Consider the following 23,179-nt stretch of genomic DNA (forward strand, 5'->3'; position numbering starts at 1 on the left):
CTCGAGCGTAACAACTGGCTCTGGCATTATGCAAGTGCTGTGAATTACTAAATTGTCAACAGAGTAAATAAACCACAGAAAGCAAGCAGATTCCTCCCTTTCCCATTTTTAATCTCTTCCATTTGCTGAACACTTTGAGTTCTACTTGTAGCAGCAGAGCAGAAAAAAGAAATGTGTAGGCTTAAGTATAGTGTATAAATTGATAGCATAATCCTAAATTCGTATTGGCCCAGCTGCGTTTTCTTCTAAATGGGGAAAAATATGTGATCTGGTATCACGGTATTGGAGGAGATAGAGCTGGAAAATACCTGACAGGTCATCTAGTTCCTACATAATGCAGGATTTCTCTGCCCAGTACATTTTCTAATGTGTTGTCTGTTTGCAGAAGTGTCAAGTACTGGGGTTTCCTTCATTCCCTTGGAGAGTAACTGCATCTCACCATGAAGACATTTTTTTGATTATACTCAACATAAGTGTTTCTTTTCTTAATTTCTTCCTATTATTCCTAATTATCACTTGCATCATCCCTGAGCAACCCAGCCATTGGTGTTTATGTGGTAAATACTGTAAAACTGTATACTTAACTGGGTTTCTTCTGCTATAGAATTCATAGCCGGTCAGTCGAATTTTTGCCATTAGATGTCACTACGTGTACAGCAGACTGTTTTTAAAATACTTGATTTTTATTTAGCCTCCCAGAAGAATGGAGGAGGGAATTGGGAGATGTAGGAGAGAGTCTGGTAGTATGCTTTGAGATAACTACTTCTTAAATATTATGTTGGATGTGCCTTTACTAAAAGCAGCACAGAAGGAAACATAAGATTTTTGACTTAACTCCAACAACCAACAGATGATGCTGTGACCTTAAGCATATATAAATATGTTTAGCAGCTGCTGTGTAACATATTTATAAGTGTTTAGTGACCTGGAGGTTAATCAAAATGAGTTTGGTGATCTCAGCTCAGTTCTTAATGGACTCCACTTCATATTATAGCACTGATGCAGCACAATTTGTCACAGTCGGCAGTCTTTACTCAAAGGAGGCCCACTGTGGAGTGAGAATTAAAGGCTGAAGTAATACCTGATTATTTCTCCCTAAAGAAACTTTCCATTCCAAGCCATCATGGAGCAGAGTAATATGTGGAGGAGGTCTGTCCTGCACACTGCACCCCATCTCAGGATAAAGTAATGTTTAGTCTTACAGGACATCGCCTTTCAGTGTTACTGAATTAGGTCACACGTGTGGTGGTCAGTGCTTTGACAGGGGACCAGGGCAGGACAAAGTTCTGCCAGGGATGGTGCTGAGTCTTTTCACTTGCTGGGCTCTTTCCAGGGATGGAGAGCTGTGTCCATTCCAAGTGCAGCACTACGTGGGAATATGAAAGGGAAAAGGTATTGCCTTGCCAGAAGAAATTTCAGAATTAGGTTCTGCCGTTCACGTCTTCCTGGGTACAGAAGCAATTTTTTAGACTTCAGTTGTTTCCTTTCTGTCCTGGCCAAAGCTAGTATATTCTTTTTATTTAATTTCCACTCTCCGTCTAAACTGGAAGTAGTTTCGTACTTTTTGATTTAAAGCTGTTGTACAGCAGTATGCTTTCATGAGCTGCAATTGAGATTGATGTCCAAGGTGGGTAACATGAAATAGGTTGTACCTCAATTTGAGACAATGAACAGCCCCACAGAGATACACATCTATCGGAAGTAATAGTATTGAAATATTAGTAGGTAAGGGCCAATTTCAGCTTACCTGCAAGGTGCGTATCTCCTGTGTATTTTTAAAGTAAAAGAAAGACATTGGAGAGATAGATACCTGTAGAGACTTCTGCCTTTTCCAGAATCCCAGCCTTACTCCATAAAAGAACCTTTCAAAATCTGTTACTTTAAAGTGTAAAAATGCACTTGCACACTTTCTTCATCTTCACTAGTAACTTTACCCAATAATGGAAAGGATCTCGCTTACCCAGCATAGAAAACTTTTCAGTTAACTGCATTTGTTGAAATATAGCAATTTTCAGCTAAAAAGGGGGGTGGGGGTATTTAAGATACAGTATTTACATAAGAAAAGCTTGATTGGGTGACTGAAACCTTTTAAAGTTGTTGCCAAATGGTCGCGCTCATCTCTTTTCCCTTTGTAATTTTCCCTTGGAGCATTGCACCACTGTGCATTTTAAATCTTTTCCCTCCGCTACTCATTGCAAGCTTCATCAGAGAAATGACATTGTATGGCAGTTGTCTCCTTCATATCAAAAGAAAGCCCGTGCCTCTTTGCAAGAGCGAAGAAAAGTTTGTCTTCAGAGAGCAAAGGACAAAACTGAGTTGGAAAAAGATGCTTTATTTAGATAACACGTTCTCTTTTCCTTTGAAGAAATTCACAATGTGTCAAGAAAAATTAGGCCAAATAGTGCTTTAATGGTCTTCCTCCTTACCTCCTGAAAAAGAAATCTGTTTCTACCAATTGCACTAAGAATCTACCATGAGTTTGGAGAAGACAAGAAGCTGTTGAAATTATTCAGGGTTGTTGGTTTGGGGATTGTCTGTTTTGTTTGAATACTGCAGAATAATGGAAGGTAGAATTTATACCAAAACTTCATCTTGCTACCAGGACATGCAGCTTTCCCTGCCTGTAGGATAAAATTAAATGTTTTGGGTTTTGTTGGTGGGGGGGAAGCTGACAGGTACTAAGGCTATGTAAAGAGGTGCTTGCTTCCTTTCTTGTCTCCTTTATTTGGAAAAACAGCATAAAATTTACAGGGGGTCTGAGTTTTGTATTTTCCTATGCAGGCTATGAATATACAAGTAAGTATATTTTTGCATGTGTTTCTGTGTATAAGTCTATATCCATAAACATATCATAATATGTGCCGTCTTCAACCATAACAAGAAAAGGAAGATAACTGTATAATGGATTAAAAGAATAAATGGTTATTTTTGAAGTTGGATCATGCATTACGTTGGGTTATTCTGCTTACTTGAATTGGACTATTTTCTTCCTTATGCCTCAATTTATCTATAGAATTTTAGAAATCAGGTACAAAGCGTAGCTAGATACTTTTTAGAACTTAAGAGTAGATAAGGTTTAGCCTTCAAAAATTTGGTCTGAATGGTCTGAAGATCTTCACATCTGAAGATATGGAGAATTAAGTAAGGACTTAATTCAAGGCAGTTTTTCAGACAAACTTCTGTCTCAGTTATGAAAGCATTATACAGATATGTGATTAATTTTCAAAACCAGAATAGTTCTGCTGAGGCTTCTTGTTTCAACAAAGTGTAATATGTATGTGGTTTTTTGAAAGTTTGGACACAGATGGCATGTACAAAAGATGAACATTGTCATCTATGTGGTAATATCAGATGCAGAAATCTGAAACAGATTCTTTGGTACCCAATTTTTCTTCTGGTCATTTCACTGTTTTTTTAAGCTACAGCAGGTAAGGAATTCTGTTACATGGTCAAAATTGCAATTCCCTGGAATATTTTAATGCCAACACTAGGTTCTAATTTTGACTTCTGATCACATTGCTGTCTACTCACAGGATAAATAGTATGAGTTCTATTTTTCTGCTGATTGGTTGTGACGTATAAAGACACTGTATACATCTCTTGATGTTTGAGTTGAGTCCAATTCTGTCTCTAATATACGGTAACTAATTCAAGACTAATTCAAAGCTCCCCATGTAGGTAAAATGAATTAATTATGTGCCCTCTCCTTAGCTATTTGCAGACAATAGGAGATACACTCTGTGACAAAGCACAGCATCTTCAGCAATGAGGTGCATAATGAGTCATCATGTGTGTGCTCTTTCTTCTCGTAGGCAAGGCAATTTTCCTGCCATGAATCAGAGTGGTATTATGGGATCCAGCTCCCCCTATACTCAGCCGATGAACAACAGCTCTGGCTTGATGAACCCGCAGGCTCCTCCTTACAGCATGGCACCTAACATGGTGAACAGTTCAACAGGTAATGGTGGGTAACCTTTCAGCAGCGGCCTTCCTCCATAAATCTGCTTAATGGTACCAGCCCTGGGCTGGCGGCAGAGAGATAGCCGCCTTCATTCGATTCACCCAGTGGCTAGTTTGGAGTGATTCGAAACTAGGCTAAGGTATTCATGGTTTTTTGAACAGTAACAAATACATTTTTCATTAAGTCCTTTTGCACAGCTTGTAGATTAGTACAATGTTTCGAACAGTTCCAGCAACACTCAGACCCAGTTTGACATAGGTGTTGACTAGCAAGTGTGTGTATATTGTGTATATGTGGCTGCAAGAGAGGGAATGAGAAAAACCTCATCTTTTAAGAGGCTGCTGTTGCTTTTCAGTGTCTTACTTCCTAAGATTGCAATTTCAGATATTTAATGTGGTACTGGTTTAAAAAAAGAGATGTGCACCTGCTCTGACTTGAAGATGCTGTAAGTTGAGCACTTAAAATAATTACTCTGTTCTGAAAACATAGGCCATATTTACTGTTTCCAAAATTCATATAACCGTATATAGGGTTTCTTCATTTACTTATTTAAATATCGGTATATGATATTTAATCATAGCTTCCTTTTGCAAAAAAAAAAAAAAGCATATTCAATGTAGCTGCTGGATTTATCCTTCGTATCATGACTTGTGAATTTAGAATTATTTGCAGCTTTGTGTGTGACTATGAAGACAGGTGAATGTAGTTCTCTGCAAATGTGCTTTACAGTCCGTATTCAGCTTGAACTCCTAACAATTATCCTCCATCAAGATAATACTTCAGTAAAGATCAGTTCTTTGATTGGGGTGGGTTTGGATGGAGTTTCAATGACCCTGAAGTGGATCCTCCCAAATACTTATTCCAGTCATGGAGTTTCTGTGCATGCTTTACTGATTACATTAGCCCTTTCTGAAATGTTGGAGGTTTTGAAGTTTTTCTGAAGGCTGGATAGGTTGTGCTAAGGTGATTTGATGTTGTTTCTTAGTTGGTTTTGTTTCTACTTTTGTTTATTTAGAGATGCCTTACGACTTGAATTGTATCTTACCAAGAGGTATCTGTGTTTCGGTATCTTCCTCTCTGCCTCACTTAGCCTGTTCCATTCCTTCATCCTTTGCCTCCTTCCCTGTCTCTCCTCCCTGTCATTTTTACATGTCCCTGCTTCCTGGGCAGAAAATGATCACTGTGAGATTCTGGTGTCTAGTATGTCCAGAGGGTTTCTTTCCTCTGCATAGCAGCTCCTGAGACACTTAACAGTGTCTTATTTTTCAAGAATATTATGTTACTTTTTTGGTTGGCAGAAGAAACAGAAAGGAAGCTGTTAATCAGTAAGATTTTTTAAAAAGAAAAGAGGAAAAAAAAAAAAAAGCTTTTTCCAGTGCTGGCTTGGAAGCCATTGGTTAGTCCAGACAGTACATTTCACCGGCTGGACGAAGAGGGAAAAGCGATTGAACAGACCATTAGATAATAGCTTGCTCTTCCCCCACCAGAGCTGTCCCAGGTAATATTATGTTTTGTTTGTGTAGTTATGTGTTTTGTCTGGCTTGCTGAAATAAAATTACTTCTGAGCATTGAAACTGTGCTATAAATTCTGTTTTGCTATTAGCAGAAGTAATTTTTCCCCCTTTTCCTTTGGCCCCCAGAGCTGCAAAAATAACCAACAGCAAACAGATGGCAGAGTGCCCTGCCTAAGAAGATTTATGTATTCCTAAGGAATAACCAGTTTAAAGGAAGATTCACAGAGGTTTTTTTGTTCAGATAATTCAGCCATTCGTTATTTCATACAGTGGAAATCTGTTCAATGCAAGGCCATTTATCCTAGCAGTCTTTTGTATGGGGTAGTCAAACTCTTTTTATTGTGTTATGCATTCTGAAATATTGGATTTTTAATAATTTAAACATTTATCAGGGTTTTTTCTGCCAGTGCATTTGTGAGGTTTTCTTTTGTTCCAGTTTTATTAATTCAAAGATTACCCAGTGGAAAGTAAGTATGAGACAAACTAGAGGAGTTCAGTGCACCTCTTTTCCTCTGTGTGTGAGCAGGCATGCACCCAGATTGCTCTGTGCAGCCAGCCTCCAAGAGCACACAGATGGTGTTGGTACAGGGGGAACAAAACGAGAGAATTAGGTGTGAATATACTGCTGGGGGCACATGCAGTGGGAATGTTGCATTTCCCCCTATCCTGACTCATCCTTCTCCTTGGGTGAAAGAAATGAAGGGCTGAGCTTAAGACAAGTGTAAATACAGTACTTAAAATGATAATGTCTTGAGCTAGGGGAGCACTTCGGGGTCAGCTCTGGCCCTGCATTTGATGAGGTGGAGAACTTGCAGGTCATACCTTCTTAGGGGCTTGAAAACAGCATTTTCTGTGGCACAAAGACCAGTTCAGATATCTGGCTCTTGAGCCTCCCACCCCACCCTCCCCACCCCCTCTAGTGTAAAGCCTTACATCTGTCGATAAACCAGGGTTCAGTCCATGTGTGGGGCTAAAGACAAATGCAGCTGAGTGGCTGCTGCTGGAGTGGAGTTTGGGCATTAGTTACCTTGCTCACACGCACTGCGTATGAACAACTGTGGTTTCAGTTAGAAGCCAATGAAAAACTAAGGTAAGCAGTAGGGAGAAGTTGGTTCCTTGATTGTATGGGTTTTGGAGGGTGCAGCGGTGTTGCCTCTTTTGAGGGAAGAAGGTAGGTTTTGGTTGTATTCATTTTAATCAAATGCCCTTTTAGGTTTTACTCTAAAATAGGGGAAGATTGCTGATGCTGATGGAATTGTTTTCATATGGTTTTGGAGCTTCAGTACAGCTAAGCATAACACTAGTTTTGCCACACATTTCTAGTAGTATTTATAACTCCTTATTACCAGTTGATCCTTTTTTTTTTTTTTCTTTTTTTTTAATTAATGTCACAATTGAAAGGAAAATCATGTTGCAGTTATGCATCCTGGTACTTCAACAGTGACTGTGGATCAAACAACAGATTGCCAGCTTCTGCTGATGTAGAGCAGTTTAGGAACACAGAAATTATGAGATCAAAGAAGACAGATCCCTCTGATAGAGTATCCCATCTCTAACAATAACAAAAGCTTCAAGAAAAAGTGCCAGAATCCCTTCACAATTATGGAACAAACTGCCATTCGGAAAAACTGTATAACCTCCACTGTCCTTTTGTTATATGAGATCCCATTTCCCATATATATTTTAGCTTTTTCCCTCTTTTATTTTTTAATTCAGGCTTTAAAAATAGATATAATGAAAGGAAACTTACAAAATCCAACATAAATGCAATAGTAATTTCATGCTATGAGTCTTGTTGATTCTAGTGAAAATTATCTTTAAACAGAAGTAATATGGAGTTTGGATCTCATATATTTCCATATTGTGCTTGCACAGAAACTGGCACTCGCAATCTCTGCTACCTCTGGAGGTGAACAAAACAATAAATCTCCTTACTGCTACAAGCATCCTTTCCTAATTTCACTACCTCTGCCCTACTGAAACCTTTCATTTTCTGGGTATTATTATTCCCAACGAATTTTTAACATCATAATACTTCACATAAAACATGAAGTTACAGGAAAAATTATTTGCACTAAAGGAATTAAAAGGATATTCTTAAAAATAACATTAAAAATAGATACAGCACTTACTTTTTCATATAGATTATATATTTGAATTTGTATTTATTTGGAGGAACCTCTGACAGAGAAAGCAATTGTATCTATGAATGTGAAGCATTTTTTTGAAATATTAATTGGGTTTCTCTGTTTTGCAGCTTGGTTACATTTTTCTGAAAAATTGAAACCTCCATTTATTTCAGTTTTTTTTGCTCTGACGCATATGTTCATATGACCTATTATATAATGCACATTTAAATAATTTTTCTGGAGGATGTCAGCAGCTGGTAACAGCTGAAGTATCCCATCACCTGTATACTCCAAACAAGCAATGACCAAGATCCAGTGGTCGTTGTGTGACACTGAATCAAGCCAGCTCCTGGCATAAAGATGCCCATGTCCCAAACCACATGCATGCACTTGTCATCCCGGTAGGCAGAAAGGAGGTGCGGCTCTGAGGTCCTCGGTGGCCCACTCGTCCCTTTCAGATAAGGTGCCCGCACGCCCTGGGCTGTACTTTTCTCCAGAGGCAGACGATCACTCGGTTACTCGTGTCAGGACATTAGGCAATGCTGTTGTCCCTCTTCCATTTTTCCTGTGGGCATAAAAGCAGTGGGGGTCCTCTTGCCAGCTCCACATGAGTCACAAATTCGCTGCTTTTTCTTTTTTTTTTGGAGGGAGAGCACTAGGGGCGGAAGGAAGGAAGGATTTTCTTACAAAGGATGTAATACTCTGTTTTGTAGGGTGTGATTTGTTATTGCACTAGCAATAAAAACAGTGTTTGCGTATTGCTGCTCCTACAGTGTTTCATCATCTTCTCCGACTGATAGAGCAGCCTTCAGCAAGAAAGAATACTTCGCTGCAGTTTTACTCGTGTCAATATCTGTCTTTGAGTATATTAAATTCAGTGTGGAATAGTTAATTCAGGACCGTGACCCATACTTGCTTTTTGAAATCATTCTAGCTCTTAAATTCTTATAATAAGCCAGAGGCTAGTACTTGAAACCTATTCACAGTACGCTACAACACTTTTTAAGTCAAGATTTCCTTGTTATCCTCCTCTCTAAAATGTTCTATCCTTTGGTCTGCACTTCACACGCAGAATTATTAGTACCTGTGTAGAAAGACACCGTGTCTTATTTTAGCAGTTTCGTGACAATAACAGTGTTTCACCGCTCAGAAAGGGTCAAAACAATGTTCTCACTGTACTGCTTTACTAAAAAAAGTGAAGGAATGTCTGTTTGCAAATCACCGGAGAGTGTGTTTGCAAGAAGTTATGAAACAGCATTTCAACAGTGAATTGAAAAGTAGCTGTGGAAATCTTAGGTAAAAGCTATAGTGAAACTAGACAAGCTTGCAATTTGCTACTAAAATCCTTGCAGTTCTCCTCTTCTAGGTATAAAGAAAGGATGTAGATGAAGTAAATAATTTAGAACAAAAAGTGAAACAGAATTTGGGAAACTATTTTTTTTTTTTCACAATTGTCTCCAACTCATGATAATTTTATTTGTATGTGCCAACAAGGAATGTTGAAAATGAATCGGTAATTTTACATTTCTAAACATGATTAACACAGACAGAATACATGTGGCAATTTGCAGTCTAGAGTTGCTTGCCCTTTACATGAGGTGTTAACTTAAACCTCTCTGGAAAAGAGATTTTATAAAGGTATTCTGATGGAAACAGGACTACCAGGAGTGGACACAATTATGTTCTTTGTAGCAGAAGTACGATGTGCCAACCCAGCTAACAGTGAGATATCAGCAGAGGATTTAGCCATGCAGAATTCTGGTGGAGAAGCGTGATTGTTAACTTTGCTTTGTTTGACCTCTCTAAAATTGCTTTAGAGGGGAAGGGTCATCTTTGGTTGCTTCAAAACTAAAACTAAGACTCTTTTTTAGCGCTTTCACAGCATGAAATGTGTTAACTGTTAAAATGGGTTCTGTATAACAGTTCTGCATCCCAGTTTGAAACCAGACTGTGGCATACATTTGACCATTTTGTACATATATTTTAAAAGAAAATGTCTAAAAGAAAAATAACTCCTTTTTTAACTGTGGAATTAAAAATAGGCTGCCATCCTTCACTTCATAATGGTCACAAGCTGCCCCAACTCCTCAGAGTGTAAGGGCAAAATGCATTCAAATCAAATGCTATGCTTGGTTGATGCTGGCTTCCCAGTATCATATTGCTTGGCTGTTTTGTTTAGGTTTCACACACATACATAAAAATAACAGCATTTTTAGCTGATCCCAATAGATTTTTCTCTGCAGCTGCATCACTTGAAAAAGGCTTTTTGTTCCAATTCTTGAAGTCTTAAGTATTGCAAGTAATTTTTTTTTTTTAAAATCTCAATTATGATTTATGTGTTGTGATGACTTTAAGGGCTTGATTGGGCTACAAATGTGCTTTGAAAAAACAAGAAAATGTGCCCATGAAAAACACCGGCAGTTCAAAGCTGAATATTGAGCATACAGTTGTAAACTCACATGGCACATGGCTGGGTAGGTTTTTTTGGCAGACCCATAGTCTCAACCTGCAGTGATGCTAAAGATATTAGCAAATTAGCACTGCAAAGCTTGCCAACGTATTCGCCAGAGTCCTGCTCATGCTCTCACTGCTGTAATTAAAACTAATTATTTTCTAAAACATAGTAATACATGAATATGTGCAATAATCATTTTGTAGTGGGCAATCTGTGAAGTATTTTTAAAGCTTCTTTTCCCCCTCCTCTCTTTGGCTTGGTGTGCAGTGTGCCTGCTGCCTAGTGCGAGCCAGCATTGTCATTTTGCAGAGAGGCACGCTAGTCTGGTAATGATCAGATTTTTATTTTTTCTTAACAATGATGCTTTGCCGTTTCTTAAAATTTGTACATTTGGAATATGTATTTTTGCCTTTTTACTGCCTTGTGGGCTATTCTATCCTATATTTTTCTTAACTTATATCCTTCTTTGAGGGAAAGGCATGAGGGAGAGAAAAAACAGAGAGGCAGGGAATATAATCCAGTCTTTCATAAGTGCTGCGCACATGGTTGTCTGCAGGGAAAGAATCACCTGGTGTCTTGCTGTTGTGCTCTGGTTATTTGCATTGATTCAGTGTCATGGCACCTTCTACCATCTGATCTGCCCAGTATTTTCTGTCTATTTATCTGAATGTGTCTCCTTGCATCTTTCCAGAAAATCAGGAACCCAGCAGCTCTGCAGCAGTAACACTATACTTAGCACTTGCATCTTCAAATAAAAAAAAGCCCTGAAACTCCTCACACCCCTGGGAAGCAACTGCGTGCCATTATCAGAGAAAGACATTTGTGCGTTCATTATAGTCCCACCTCATTTTGGCAGGAGGGGAAGAAGTTGAGCGCCGGTTCTCCAACAGAGTGGAGTTTACAGCTTGTAATTCTGTAGTTAAAGCTCACAGTGGCTGAGCCATTCAAAGTGAAGTCAGGAGGGGTAGGAATTATCTGCTGGACACCAAGCTTAATACAGACATAATTGGGAAGTTCAGTCTTTTTCTCAGATTCAACATTGCAAGCAAAATACGCATCATTTTCATTTACGTTTGTCTGTTGCTAAAGGGCAGGTGCAGTCATTATTAAAATAGACTTGTTCTGTTAAAATACAGTGGTCAAATGTGGACACAGTTGAAGACCACTGGCAGCGTGAAGAACGAATTCTACTTTGTAAAGTGGTGGTGGTTGTTGTTGTTGCGAGGTGCTTGTATTCTTGTCTTGTTCGTTCTCTTTTATTTCCTCACTTTAACCGAAGAGGTTTCCAGGTTTCCGGACACTAGAATAACAGGACAGAAGTGGGATAACCCCTGCTTCACGTGGTGCCACAATCTTGCAGCAGGAAGCGAGTGTTTTCCTACAAAGCCAAACATAGTCGTGCTTAACTGTTTCTCCTGTTTTCGATTAGCACCTATGGGTCTTGCAGATATGATGACACCCGGTGAGTCCAAACTACCCCTTCCTCTCAAAGCAGATGGCAAAGAAGAAGGACCCCCTCAACCCGAGAGCAAGTCAAAGGTATTTACCACCTCCGCACGTGGTGTTGGTTCAGCCCGCAGAAGTCTGCTGTGTTTGTCCTTCATCTTCTGGTTTTGGCCTACCCACTTCTGTTCTTTCCTGCATGCTTTTCCATTCACGTGCAATCTCTTTGTTTGTTTCTTTTCTTTTTTTTCTTTTTTTTTTTTCTTTTTTTTTTCTTCATTGTGTGGATCTGAAAGTTACTAGTTCTTACGGCATTTTAACTTGCGGGGGCAAAGCAACCCAAGCCAAAAGTTGCGTGGGGATTCAGCTGTGCCAGGTGGGTGGGAAAGAAGGGTCTTGCCTGGTTTCAGTACTTGCAGCCATTTTTCTCTGCCTTCAGTTATAGCTTCCTGTTTTGGCCGCCTCAGCAGCAGCAACATACTTTAATATTTTGCTTTCCTGCCTTATTTGATAAAATAAGGTGAACAGCTTGTTTTTTTTCTTTCTTTCATAAGGGGAAACCCATGCTTAGCATTCCATGTGAGCTTGAAATAAGCATGGTGGCTTAGTGACTTTAGCCAAGCATCCAGCAAACTTTCCAAATTATACTAATTAACAATGTTGTTTTAATACCTTTTATATATATATAAAAATATATTTATATATGTGTGTGTTTTCTGTATGTGTGTCTCTGTTTATATATATTTTATATATAAAAATTGGTCAGTCTGTTAAACTGGATGTATTTTTTTTGTTTTTAATAAAGTTTGCCCTGCCTTTGTCATATTATTTTTTTTTATTCCTCTACCACAGGATAGCTACAGCTCTCAGGGTATTTCTCAGCCCCCAACCCCAGGCAACCTGCCAGTCCCTTCCCCAATGTCCCCAAGCTCTGCTAGCATCTCCTCATTTCATGGAGATGAAAGTGATAGCATTAGCAGCCCAGGCTGGCCAAAGACTCCATCAAGCCCTGTAAGTGGCTCTGGTTTTTTTGGTTTTTGTTTATTTTTTTGTAATTAATTATATTTTAATGCTTGCTTGTTTGTTTTGTAAATTCCTTTTCTTCATTATTTATCCACTAAACAGTTTTCTTTCTTTATAATACTGGGTACAAATTCTGCTCTCGGACACATGACTGTAAGTTCCACTGCCTGGCTTCAGTGGGGCCTGAGCATGCTTATCCAAGGGCAAAATTTGTCCCAACAGTACTTTGAAATAAGAAAGAGTAAAATTGCGTGCATCATGCAAGTGTGCTGTCTGGTAATACAGCAGTTGTTGTGAAGAAAACATCCTTCCTGTAATGCATCAGCTTCCAAGCATGCCGACTGTGTTGTTAAGGACAATTCCATTTCTGTTCCTGGGCCCAAACTCCTTCACACAACTGACATCTCTCTGGTTGCTGCACTTGTCTTTCCTAGGATTATTGGGGGGGGGGAACCAAAAAACCAAAATGAGAAATCTTCTCCCCTATTGCAACTAAGATCCATCAAAGTTTGAATTCTAGACTGAGCACCATGAAAAAGCTGCCATGTATATTTCTGAAAAATTTTTAATTTTGAATTGTGTATTTGGAAATACAGTCATTAGGTTATCAGGGCACAGTCTAAAACAAAATTGTTTCTGATTTGCTTCATTCAGTTGTTTTGAAGTCACCCAGATTGTGGGTAGAAAAAACCTGATGTATGTATGCTTTTAGAAAACTATTTTTTAGATGAATAATATTTAGTCATTCTCATGCAGGTTGTAAAGAAAAACCTGAGAGACATGCATAGAGCTAAAAATAAATTTCATCATATGTATATCTCTAGATATATATACACACATAGAAAATCTATATACATATATAGAAAAGAGAATGGAAATAGAAGCAGATATGGCCTATGGGAGCAAATGTCCACTTGGTCATTTTTGCTTTGTTTTTTTTTGAATTAGAAAACTGTGTGTTGTTCCTCTTTTTTTCTTTTTACAAAAAGTAATAATGATCGTAATTTCTCTGTGGAAAAATACTGCAGTATATTTTTGTGAGGAATATGAAGGTTTTCTTCTCATGTTAAAGTGCACTGAAAATAGCAACAACTCTTTGATAACAACTTAATTTTCACAAAGCGATACATTGAAGAGTATGTCTCAGGACAAACAGGGGAAGGCCAATTGGATTGAAAAATGTCTTCCCATCCCAAAACCAGAGATCTAGTGAATCCCCTGAGCAGAGGGGCAGCATGGCGTGAAATGCACTACCTTAATGTTTTGATGGTTATTTGGCAGCAACTTTGAGTCTCAGAAGGCAGCTGGTGTTACTGGTTCCCACAAAGTCTCATCTTTTTCTTAACAGCATTTCTGAAAGGGTGGTGCCAAAAATGGTGTTAGTTTTCTTTGTAGTAATGTTTTGGGTATTGCTTGTTTGGGCAGTTTTCTGGAGAAAGGCAAGAGAGTTATTGCACAGGCTACATAACACATCGAGTTCTTCCTCTGCAAGGCCACCAAATGATAATGCGTTCCTGAGCTCATTGCTTAAACTGCGTAACAAATCCTAGAGTCATTGCGAACATATGTGGAGTTTTTTCCATGTAAATATGACAAAGGGTAGTGTTGGGAGAAATAAAGGGAGGATGTTTGTGCTTTCAGTTTCTTCTGAATGCCCTTCTGTCCAAGTGCTGCTGCATCTTTAGCTTCAGTTAGCTTCTTGGTACATAGATGCAGATAAATACAGTGCTTTGGGACAATAGAAAAATAATTGTAAATTAGCTGATTGCTTTTTACCTGTGAAGGCCAGTATATTGGATAACTTCATCAACTTCAACGGCAGCCTAACATAGACTGGAACGATTGATTGCAGGCGTTTCGTTACACTTGAAAACAGCCTGAATTTGTTCATGAAATCCCAAAGCTGCTCCATGTGCTACAACTTCTCCATTCCAGCAGAGGATAAAAGCAAGGGTGAATGGTCTGTGATTCACGTCACAGTATCCCTGTGATCCTACTAAGTGGATCCACTCTTTCAGCAGTTTTGTATGGAAGCGAGGTATGAGAAAATGGAGAAGGAACTGTTGAACATTGTGTTTTCAGGGTTCTTCAGCTACATAGGTAAAAGAACACTTCCGCTATGCTAATTTTGCACGTAGTGTACATCCCTGACAGTGGCAAAGTGGCTTTAAAAGTCTTTAAAAGAGAATTTGCAAGTGTGGGTGTGAACTATGCAGGGTCACTGCAACATGAATAAAACAGTAGGTTATGAAAAACCCATAAAATGCTGTTCACTGTCCAAAGGTACACATGAACGTGACGGTGAATACACTTGAATAGTACTATGTCTCCATGGTGTTAGCTGTGAGGGGTCTGCAGCGTCCTTCAGGAGGAAGTCTTGTCAGAGGATTGTGTCCTGCAAAAGCCTCTGCCAGAGGTTGGACTTCAGCATTTTTTGCTGCCTGTGTATGCGCACTGTTCTGTAGTAAAATGGGTCTACATAATAAGTGTAATATTGGCAGATTCTTTATTGAAGTGGAGGAGGTGATCGATAGATAGTTCTATAAATATAGATGCTTAGAGATAGGTACAGAAACAACTACCCACTGCCTTAATATGAAAAGAACTCCTACAGAAATTTGTGTTGCTCTGAAGGATACTGCAGACTCACCATTCAAGAGTCTGTGTATAATGCAGTTTTAATGGTGGTAGGTGTGTTCAAAATAAAGTATGGGGTTTGACAAATTTAATATGAGAATTGGCTTTGGTATCCACATATTTAGATGTGGGTCTTTTTTAAATCATCTATTTAAACATGGCTAGTCATACCACGTAGAAGAGTGCTGGGGGTTGAGGGCGGAGTAGGATGCAACTAAATCGGTAAAGGTATGTGCCACAGGCTTGCACCAGCATTCTTTTATCACCAAAATTATCAACAAACCTGACAGAAGAAAAGCTCATGATCTGTATTCTTCCAGCATTGCCTGGCATGTGCTCATTTTAGTTAACAATCTGCTAATGGGATCGTCTTGTAACAAACCCGTGTTTTCTGAGGGCTAATGTTTACCTATAGGCAAATTTAGGCTTCCGGCTGAACCTGCCCATGTGGAACTGAAGTTTGTTTGTGTATAGACTAGCTTGCACACATCTGTCATTTTTATATGTTTACATTTATAAAAATAGAGAAGAGAAAAAAAAAGATATTTACTCTTGAGGAATAGCATTCTTCCCTCCAGTGCATTCCTCTAAAGTTAACATTTCATTTTAGAAGAAAATTGCACCCATTTTACAAAGCATGACAACCTGAAAGCTCACACAGTAAGAAACACTTCTTACCTTCTGTAAGCTGTGAAAAGTTTTCAGATTATACTGTCATTTTAGAGCCTGCTGCCACACGCTGAAAAGCAGTATCATTTGAGGCATATAGTAGAAAAACCCAGAATGAAAAATTCTCAACTGGTTTCCATTCTGCTCTGAATCTGATTTGAAAAAGAGAATCTTACCGTATAAAAATGAAAACGTCAAACTGATAAATCTGAACATTCTTAATCATGAACTACCATAAAAGTGAAATAGAAACTATTTTGTTGCCTCATATGTTAGAATATAAGCACATACAAAATCCGCTGGGTAAAAGCTGAAATTTCCCACCTTCATCTTTATAGAGTTGTGTGGCATCATGAGTGTCAGATTAAAACTAATGCTGATGAGCAGCAGAGTAACTTTGTTCTTACTGCGGTTGATAGTGGGGTAGCTCCAGTTTATTTAGCTGTTCAAGCCTGTGTGATCATATATCTGTGCTCACTTCAAAATCAAATAAGTAGCACCATGACTTGCCTACTTCCTTCTCTCCACCCATCCCCCAAATAAATCTTTGACAAAGTACATTTGTTGAAAAGAGTTAAAATTATTTTCTTAAACGCCCAGATCCATGGCAAGTGGTTAGATGCTTAGAGTAAACTGGTTGGCGTTACCGAATCAGTTTGTCCTTTCACTGCGTGATCTGCAGGACTCATGTCAAAGTACTTTCCTGCCAGCCACTTAGTATTAGTAAAACAAATTCAGCCCTGACTGACTTCAGTAGGAGTTGTAACACAGCTGAATCTGGCTCAAGTAAATTCAGGAGTGCGCCTCATTTCTAAGTAAAAAAGGTAACAGTATCTGTAGGAAGGACTACTGCGAAGGAGTTACCGTATCAGGAAGCAAGGCAGAAAACTTTACAGGAGGCTATTTATTTAATTAAAGTGTATATCCATTCACTGGAAAGAACAGCAGTGGCTCATGGAACTGCTGGGTCTACCCCCCTTGGCTTCATGTCTCTTTTCTCCTGGCTCTCCTCCAGCGTTGCCAAGTTTCAGCTAAAGGCTGGAGGGATATACAGAGTCTGTCATATTTTCCAGGCTAACATGCAGGATGAATGGTGGCACTGCTTTTAAAATATTGGCAGTTGGATTCCACCCCACTGCATCTTTCGTGGTGTTGAGTGCCAGTCATCACAAGTGCCCTGTGGGGACAGGGACGAAGTGGGTGGTTCTGTAGCATCCATGAGGTACAGCTAGGGTCTTCTTTAGAGATGTTCAACTAGAAATAAGTTCCTATTTACTTAGAATAGTGCTGTCTCTTGTTCAGTGTAAGGAAAAGGCAAAGGAGGGAAAGAGTGATTGACTAGATGAGTTTAAAGAAGTGTCTACTGCAATCAACAACCAAGTTTAGGATTTTACTATGTACAGACATAAGGGATATGTTTCCCTTCATATATTTGGCTGCTTTCCCGAGGTTTATATCAATCTTTTTCTCTTGTGTTTAATTCTGAACCACTCCCATCTTCCACTGCCGAGCAAATCACCTTCTGCAAGCAGGAGGGTCTTCCTGCAGTAGCAGCAGCCCCTCTCTACTGTCAGATCACAGGCAGCTCAGATAGGGTGTAGTCCGTCCACACATGGCACAGAGCCCAGCTCACAGAGTTACATTGCACAGAAAAGATATGGTGAGAAGTTACAGCTTGTGTAGCTGCCTCAGTGCTTTCTGCCATCTCCACATAGAAAAGAAAAGGGCATTAAGACAACATGAGCTTTCATTAGCTGTAAAGCCCAAATAGCATCAGGAAAAGGGGATCACTCCTGCCTTTCTGCCATGTGAGAAAGAATACTGCCTTTTCCACCTCTTGCTTTTTTCCTGGTGGTGGTTCAGCTCTGATCCCTGTGCATCCCTGGTTTTCCCCAGGTCATAATACACCTTTGCAAAGTAGGATGTGTGAGATGGCTATCTTCTGTCCTCTTTCAAGGTAGGAAAGTAGCAGCTATTCATAAGCACTATAGGCTCAGGCAGCTAGCTGGAAGTTCACCAAGAGCCTTGCCACCAATCTCCTTGGACCGTAGGCACTCTTACTCATCTTGGTTTTTGGCCAGTGGTGGTGTGAAGAGGTAGTAAAGCATAACCATTTGTGACTCTCTAAAGAAAGTACTACTCCTCAGTGTACTACTTTGCCATGATTCACACTTTAGGCTGCTTTTGTGCAATTCCTGTTCTGGAGGAACACTTTCAGGTTTTCCAGCCCCTTTTTGGGGTCAAATAGGAGAGGGTTGACTTGGTTTGGTTTTAGGATTACGTACACTTGTGTGGGACAAGCCTGTTTTTAATTTTACCCAAAATATTGCTTGCAAAGCACTTTGAGATAAGTGGATGAGAAGCACTATGTGAGAGCTACCTCTTCTTAAAAAGACATGAGGCAACATCAGAAACTTGCCTTCTGGGATCCAAAGTTCAGATCAGTGAAATAAATATGAAAATGGGGAGTTTGGGCCCTTTATTTAAAAAGCTGAATTTTCCGTATATGGACAGAATGTACTGTTTGTGCCTGAACTAGTAGCCTTCATTCCTGACTGTTGTGTGATAGCTTTAGTTTGTTTGACATCTTCTCTTTTTCAATGTTGTGAGTTTCTTACTTTCTTTTCCCTTCCCCTCCCACCCTTCCCCCAACTCTTTTTTTTCTTCTTGCGATTCAGAAATCAAGTTCCTCTACCACAACTGGAGAGAAGATCACAAAAGTCTATGAACTAGGAAACGAGCCGGAGCGCAAGATGTGGGTGGATCGGTACCTCACGTTCATGGAGGAGAGGGGCACGCCCGTGGCCAGTCTGCCAGCCGTGGGCAAGAAGCCCCTGGACCTGTTCAGGCTCTATGTCTGCGTCAAAGAGATTGGAGGTTTAGCACAGGTGAGAAGTGGTGCTTGAAAGTGAACCTTTTGAAAAGGCGTTATGCATTTTTTTTTCCCCAGAGTATTTCCTGCTGGTTACACCATTACATTTTCAGCACTGACAACATTGTTGAAGAAAATAGAGTTTAGCGCTTTAATATTTGTCTGGAGTTCGTTTTGGGCTGCATAACTGCCCTAAAACTTTACAATTTGAGTCAAAATTGATCATTGCGGTAGACAGAGGAAACTGTTACCTGTTCAGGGGAATCCAGTAATGCCACTAAGAGAAGAAAAGAGGAAAAGGCGATTGGATCAAAGTTGCATATAAGCAACACATGACAGAGCTGAAAGGAAAAGGAGATTTTGAAACCCATCCTTCCCGGATAGGGATACCGCCTCTAGGACAAATCAGTTCATCTCTCCAGAGAAGTGGCAGATACAATGTGGAAACACAGTCCTTCATCCCAGACCTTTCATCTCCCGGGTGTCTCTGTACAGTACCTTTGTTTCTTAGACAGGAACTGTGCTTCCTCTGTGTTTGGAAAATGCTTAGAGGGTATTTTTACAAAAATAATGGTTACAAGGAAAAAGTGAATTACTTAATTGAGATGAAGGAAAATGAAAGTAGGAAGAGCTGAGAATAAAAAAGTCACAGATGGGAGAGAGAAGCTTTGATTTGTGTTCTCACCAGTTAACTGCAAGTTTTGCAAAGGGGAATTTGGAAATTGCTTGTGAGTTCCATAAGACTGACCACCACAGAGCAAAACTAAATGTCTCACTGTCTAGCACCATCAAAAGGGAAAGCAGGAGAAAATGGTCTGTATTTGCAGGCTTAGATTTGGTACTCGAAGTCATCTGTCCTTGCCTGATACTTTTCCAAAGCATCCCTTTCATCTAGGGGATTGCTCTGGTTAGGTGCTAGAAGCTACTGTGAAGTGCTGAGACCCATGATTTCTGTGGATCTAAGAATGTTTGTGGATGTTCAGCATTTTGCAAGATGAGGTCTTAAACGTAGCTGTGTAGATAAATATGTATATGCAATTTTTAATATAGAATAGGTAATATTTAATATTTAAATATATACCATTTTACACTAATTACAAAATCTGAATTCAAAAAGACGGCAATCAAATTAGATCCTCAGAAAGAGAGCACATTTTAATAATATTTGTGGTTGGTTCAAGAAAGAAATGTCGAACATCAGGTAGTACCATTTTCAATGCTATTTTGAATAGTACACCTCACAGCACAGGATTTGACTACTGAATTAGATCATTGGCCCTTGAAGTGCAGAGATTTTAGCTATTCCTGTTATTAAAGGAAGGCAGAGAAATCTAATATAGTTCAGCTTGCCAGTTGTTAAATGCTGTATATGGGTAAGAGATGTTATCCTGACATTCCTAGTGATCAGCTCGTGCCTCCCAGCATCATAAAGATTTGATTGCTTTTAGCTCAGAAACTTTATTACAGGTAAATCGTGTCATGCAGCTGCTCTGCCTCATACAGCATGGTGGAGCCCATAGTATGACTCTTAGTGTCAAAAATTAAGCAAGATGGGGGGCAGAAGGGATATTCTAGAGAATCATTCATGTTTGCTTATTATGGAAATTTATTTTATTTTGGGACACTCGGTGTTGATTCGCAGTGGCAGACATTATGCATTGCCAAAGAATAGATGCTGTTCACTAAGACTGATTTTTGAAAGAGCTTGAGTTACAAATGTGCGTACTTCAGTCCTGGTAAAAACTGACACTGGAAAGAAAGGCTTCTGGTTTTACTGGTGTGTCCACATGAATGATCACCACGTTTATCTGTTTGAGGCCACAGAGGTGCAGAGCTTTGCTTGCTGAGGTTTATTATATGCATGTGATGCTCGCCTAGAAAGCTGTTGCTCCAACTGCTGCACTCCGCATCTCGTGATTCTGCCTGGAGAGTGACAGGGAGTGGAGCTGTGCAGCACCGGTGCATATTCTCTGTCTGAATAGTTGCAATTGATGGGGTCCCAAAATGAATGGACCAGCTGTTGGCAGTCTTCTTTTAAATGCCAATATACTGAGCATTTAGGCATGAATGTTTCTGTTTGCGTTATGCAATGTGTTCCTTACGCACCTCTTAGCTGTGAGTCAGTAGGCACAAAGGGTTGTGTAGCTGGATTTCAAGCCTCAACAGGGACAGTTTATGAAAATCTCACCTCCTTTAACTCCTGGGTTCTTGCAGGATGTATCAGAGAAATAAAAACACTAGGCATAGCCGTGCCAACCTGCTTGCTATTAATGCTATCCCCAAAAGATCTTTGCTGACTGGCAGCAGGTACGGTGTTATTAAACACTGAGAGAGACATAAGAAATGTTTCCTTTGCTGGCGCTCAGGCTTAGGAACGGTAGGGCTAATGATAACCTTTGTAGCTATACAGGTTAAGTTGGAGCCATTAAAATCTCAGGCCTCAGGGCAAGTAGCAGTCGTCATAGCATGCAAGAATCGGGATTCTTCCCCAACAAAAGCTGAGCCGCTCAGATATTTAAAGCCTGTTTATTTCAGTGCTGCCTCCCCTCCTTGGATCACACCTAGCAATTGCACAAGTGGTTGAGTGAACTCTGCAGCATCAGGTATTACAGCAAAAGCACCGGCTGCTATGAGTGATACAGCTGAGCGAGCCAGTGGCATCATCCAGGATGACAAATGAACTTCACTGTTATTACAGATCAGCTGTGTTTGAGGAACTCATGAACAGAGTCTTTAAGTATTCTCAGCCTTACACTGCAAACAAGACTCGCAGCAGAGTTGTGCAGTCAGCACTGTAATACAGAGTATTGCTGAACTAGCCCTGTGTGTTTGAAGTCTGCCTTAATTAATTAAGGGGCCTCGCTTCACTCTGCTTCTCATCTAGCCAAAGGATCATTGATCTGTCCCTGCAAGATGCCCTAAAGTGAAAGGACTGGAACCAGGAATTACAGGCTGAACTGTTTGACAGCTGGTGGCTATTTTGGAGAAAAATTTATTTTTCATATCAATGCTCAAACACTTAAATTGCAGAATAACGTTGTTATTGCTTTCTAAATTAGTTTTTAGAAGCTGCTTTTTAATTAGAATGGAGTGGGTGTGGGTGGGTGTTGGAGAGAGGGAGAATGAGCGTGCATTTGCTCAGAGATGGATTGCTAACTGAAGAGCACAGGCCCTGGAAGAGTGCAAGGCATTTAAAAGATGCACCATGCAGAAGACTCTCCATAAGCAAAGCTTTTTATGTAGCTATCAGCTCCTTAATGGCTTTGTAACTCTAAATGCTGTCTATGCATTACTGCATGTGGGAGTGATGAGCATTAGTTAAAAGAGGAAAATAAAAAAAGTAAACCAAGACATTAAGTGCCTTTTTTCCCTTTTGCCCCTTTCCCCCCCCCCCCCCCCCTTTTTGTCTCCTGACTTAAACAAACCACTTTGCTGCAAACCAATGATTCTGCCATTTATTTTGCTAGGTTAATAAAAACAAGAAGTGGCGTGAGCTGGCAACCACCTTGAACGTTGGCACTTCAAGCAGCGCAGCCAGCTCCCTGAAAAAACAATACATTCAGTACCTGTTTGCCTTCGAGTGCAAGATTGAGCGAGGGGAGGAGCCCCCTCCAGAAGTCTTCAGCACTGGAGATACTAAGAAACAACCTAAGATTCAGCCGCCATCTCCTGGTAAGTCAAAAAAACTGCAGCCTCTTACACAACCATTTTTTGAATGCAAAAGATACTCACTAGGTTGCAGTTTATATATTTAGAAGCATGTCTTGCTAATGCTGGCCAAACAACAAAGATAAATACGTTGTTGGCATCTTGTTTTCAAACTTGCAGCTTGCTCCTGAGTCAAGTCCGATTTAACTCCAAAGGGCCATCCGCAGTCATGTGTCGAGTTTGTCATTGCTCGCTCTAACACATAAAGACGTGTGCACCAGCATACCCTTAATATTCAGAGTTTTGTTGGCATAGTAAAAAGAATAGCATTCTGCACAGATGTGCTTGCGCTGTAAGTCAGTACTAAAACAAGTGTCAATTTGTCTAAAGATCAGATTCTGGTAGTTGCACTTTCCTTGCTATGACTCTGAAGCTGCATTTTCGACAGAAGTGTTGGTCAGCAGAGCTTCAGATGGAGTCAGGATGGCAGATGCTGGGCTGATCAGTGGGTCTCAGATGGTTGCTCTGATACAGCTCGCGCTGAATGTGTGGCAGAGGGAGAGAGTTGAGACGATGGTGTATCCCCACTGCCAGACCTCACAGTTTGGAGGCACGCACTCTTCTTTGGTTGCTAATACGGTATGTCAGATAAATCATTAGCAGCACTCTCTTCTCGTCTGGAGATGCTTGATTTTGGTTGTTCTTTTTGCACGTACAGTGTGGTGTTTGCAAGCACACTGTTTTCTTTCTAAAATAGCTCAGCTTAAGATTCTCAAGGTTGGATAGTTATGAGTGATACTCAAAGCAGGAAAATTCTTGTAACATTTT

At 39.9% G+C, this 23,179-nt stretch overlaps 1 protein-coding gene across 9 annotated transcripts in view; it reads left to right on the forward strand.

The window, feature by feature from the left end:
* Positions 1-23,179, forward strand: part of ARID1B (AT-rich interaction domain 1B) — a 337,378-nt gene that overhangs the window by 289,100 nt on the left and 25,099 nt on the right. For 4 of the 9 annotated variants that reach the window (XM_064447082.1, XM_064447085.1, XM_064447086.1 and 1 more), the window contains 5 exons: positions 3,813-3,964; positions 11,489-11,598; positions 12,355-12,513; positions 18,510-18,719; positions 22,171-22,375. In XM_064447082.1, coding sequence (XP_064303152.1) covers positions 3,813-3,964; positions 11,489-11,598; positions 12,355-12,513; positions 18,510-18,719; positions 22,171-22,375 — 836 coding nt within the window. The remainder of the gene's footprint in view (positions 1-3,812; positions 3,965-11,488; positions 11,599-12,354; positions 12,514-18,509; positions 18,720-22,170; positions 22,376-23,179) is intronic. The other 5 variants (XM_064447083.1, XM_064447087.1, XM_064447089.1 and 2 more) reach the window with 3 other exon arrangements.

This window comes from Phalacrocorax carbo, chromosome 3 (assembly GCF_963921805.1).
Source record: "Phalacrocorax carbo chromosome 3, bPhaCar2.1, whole genome shotgun sequence".
NCBI classification, from domain to species: Eukaryota; Metazoa; Chordata; class Aves; order Suliformes; family Phalacrocoracidae; genus Phalacrocorax; species Phalacrocorax carbo.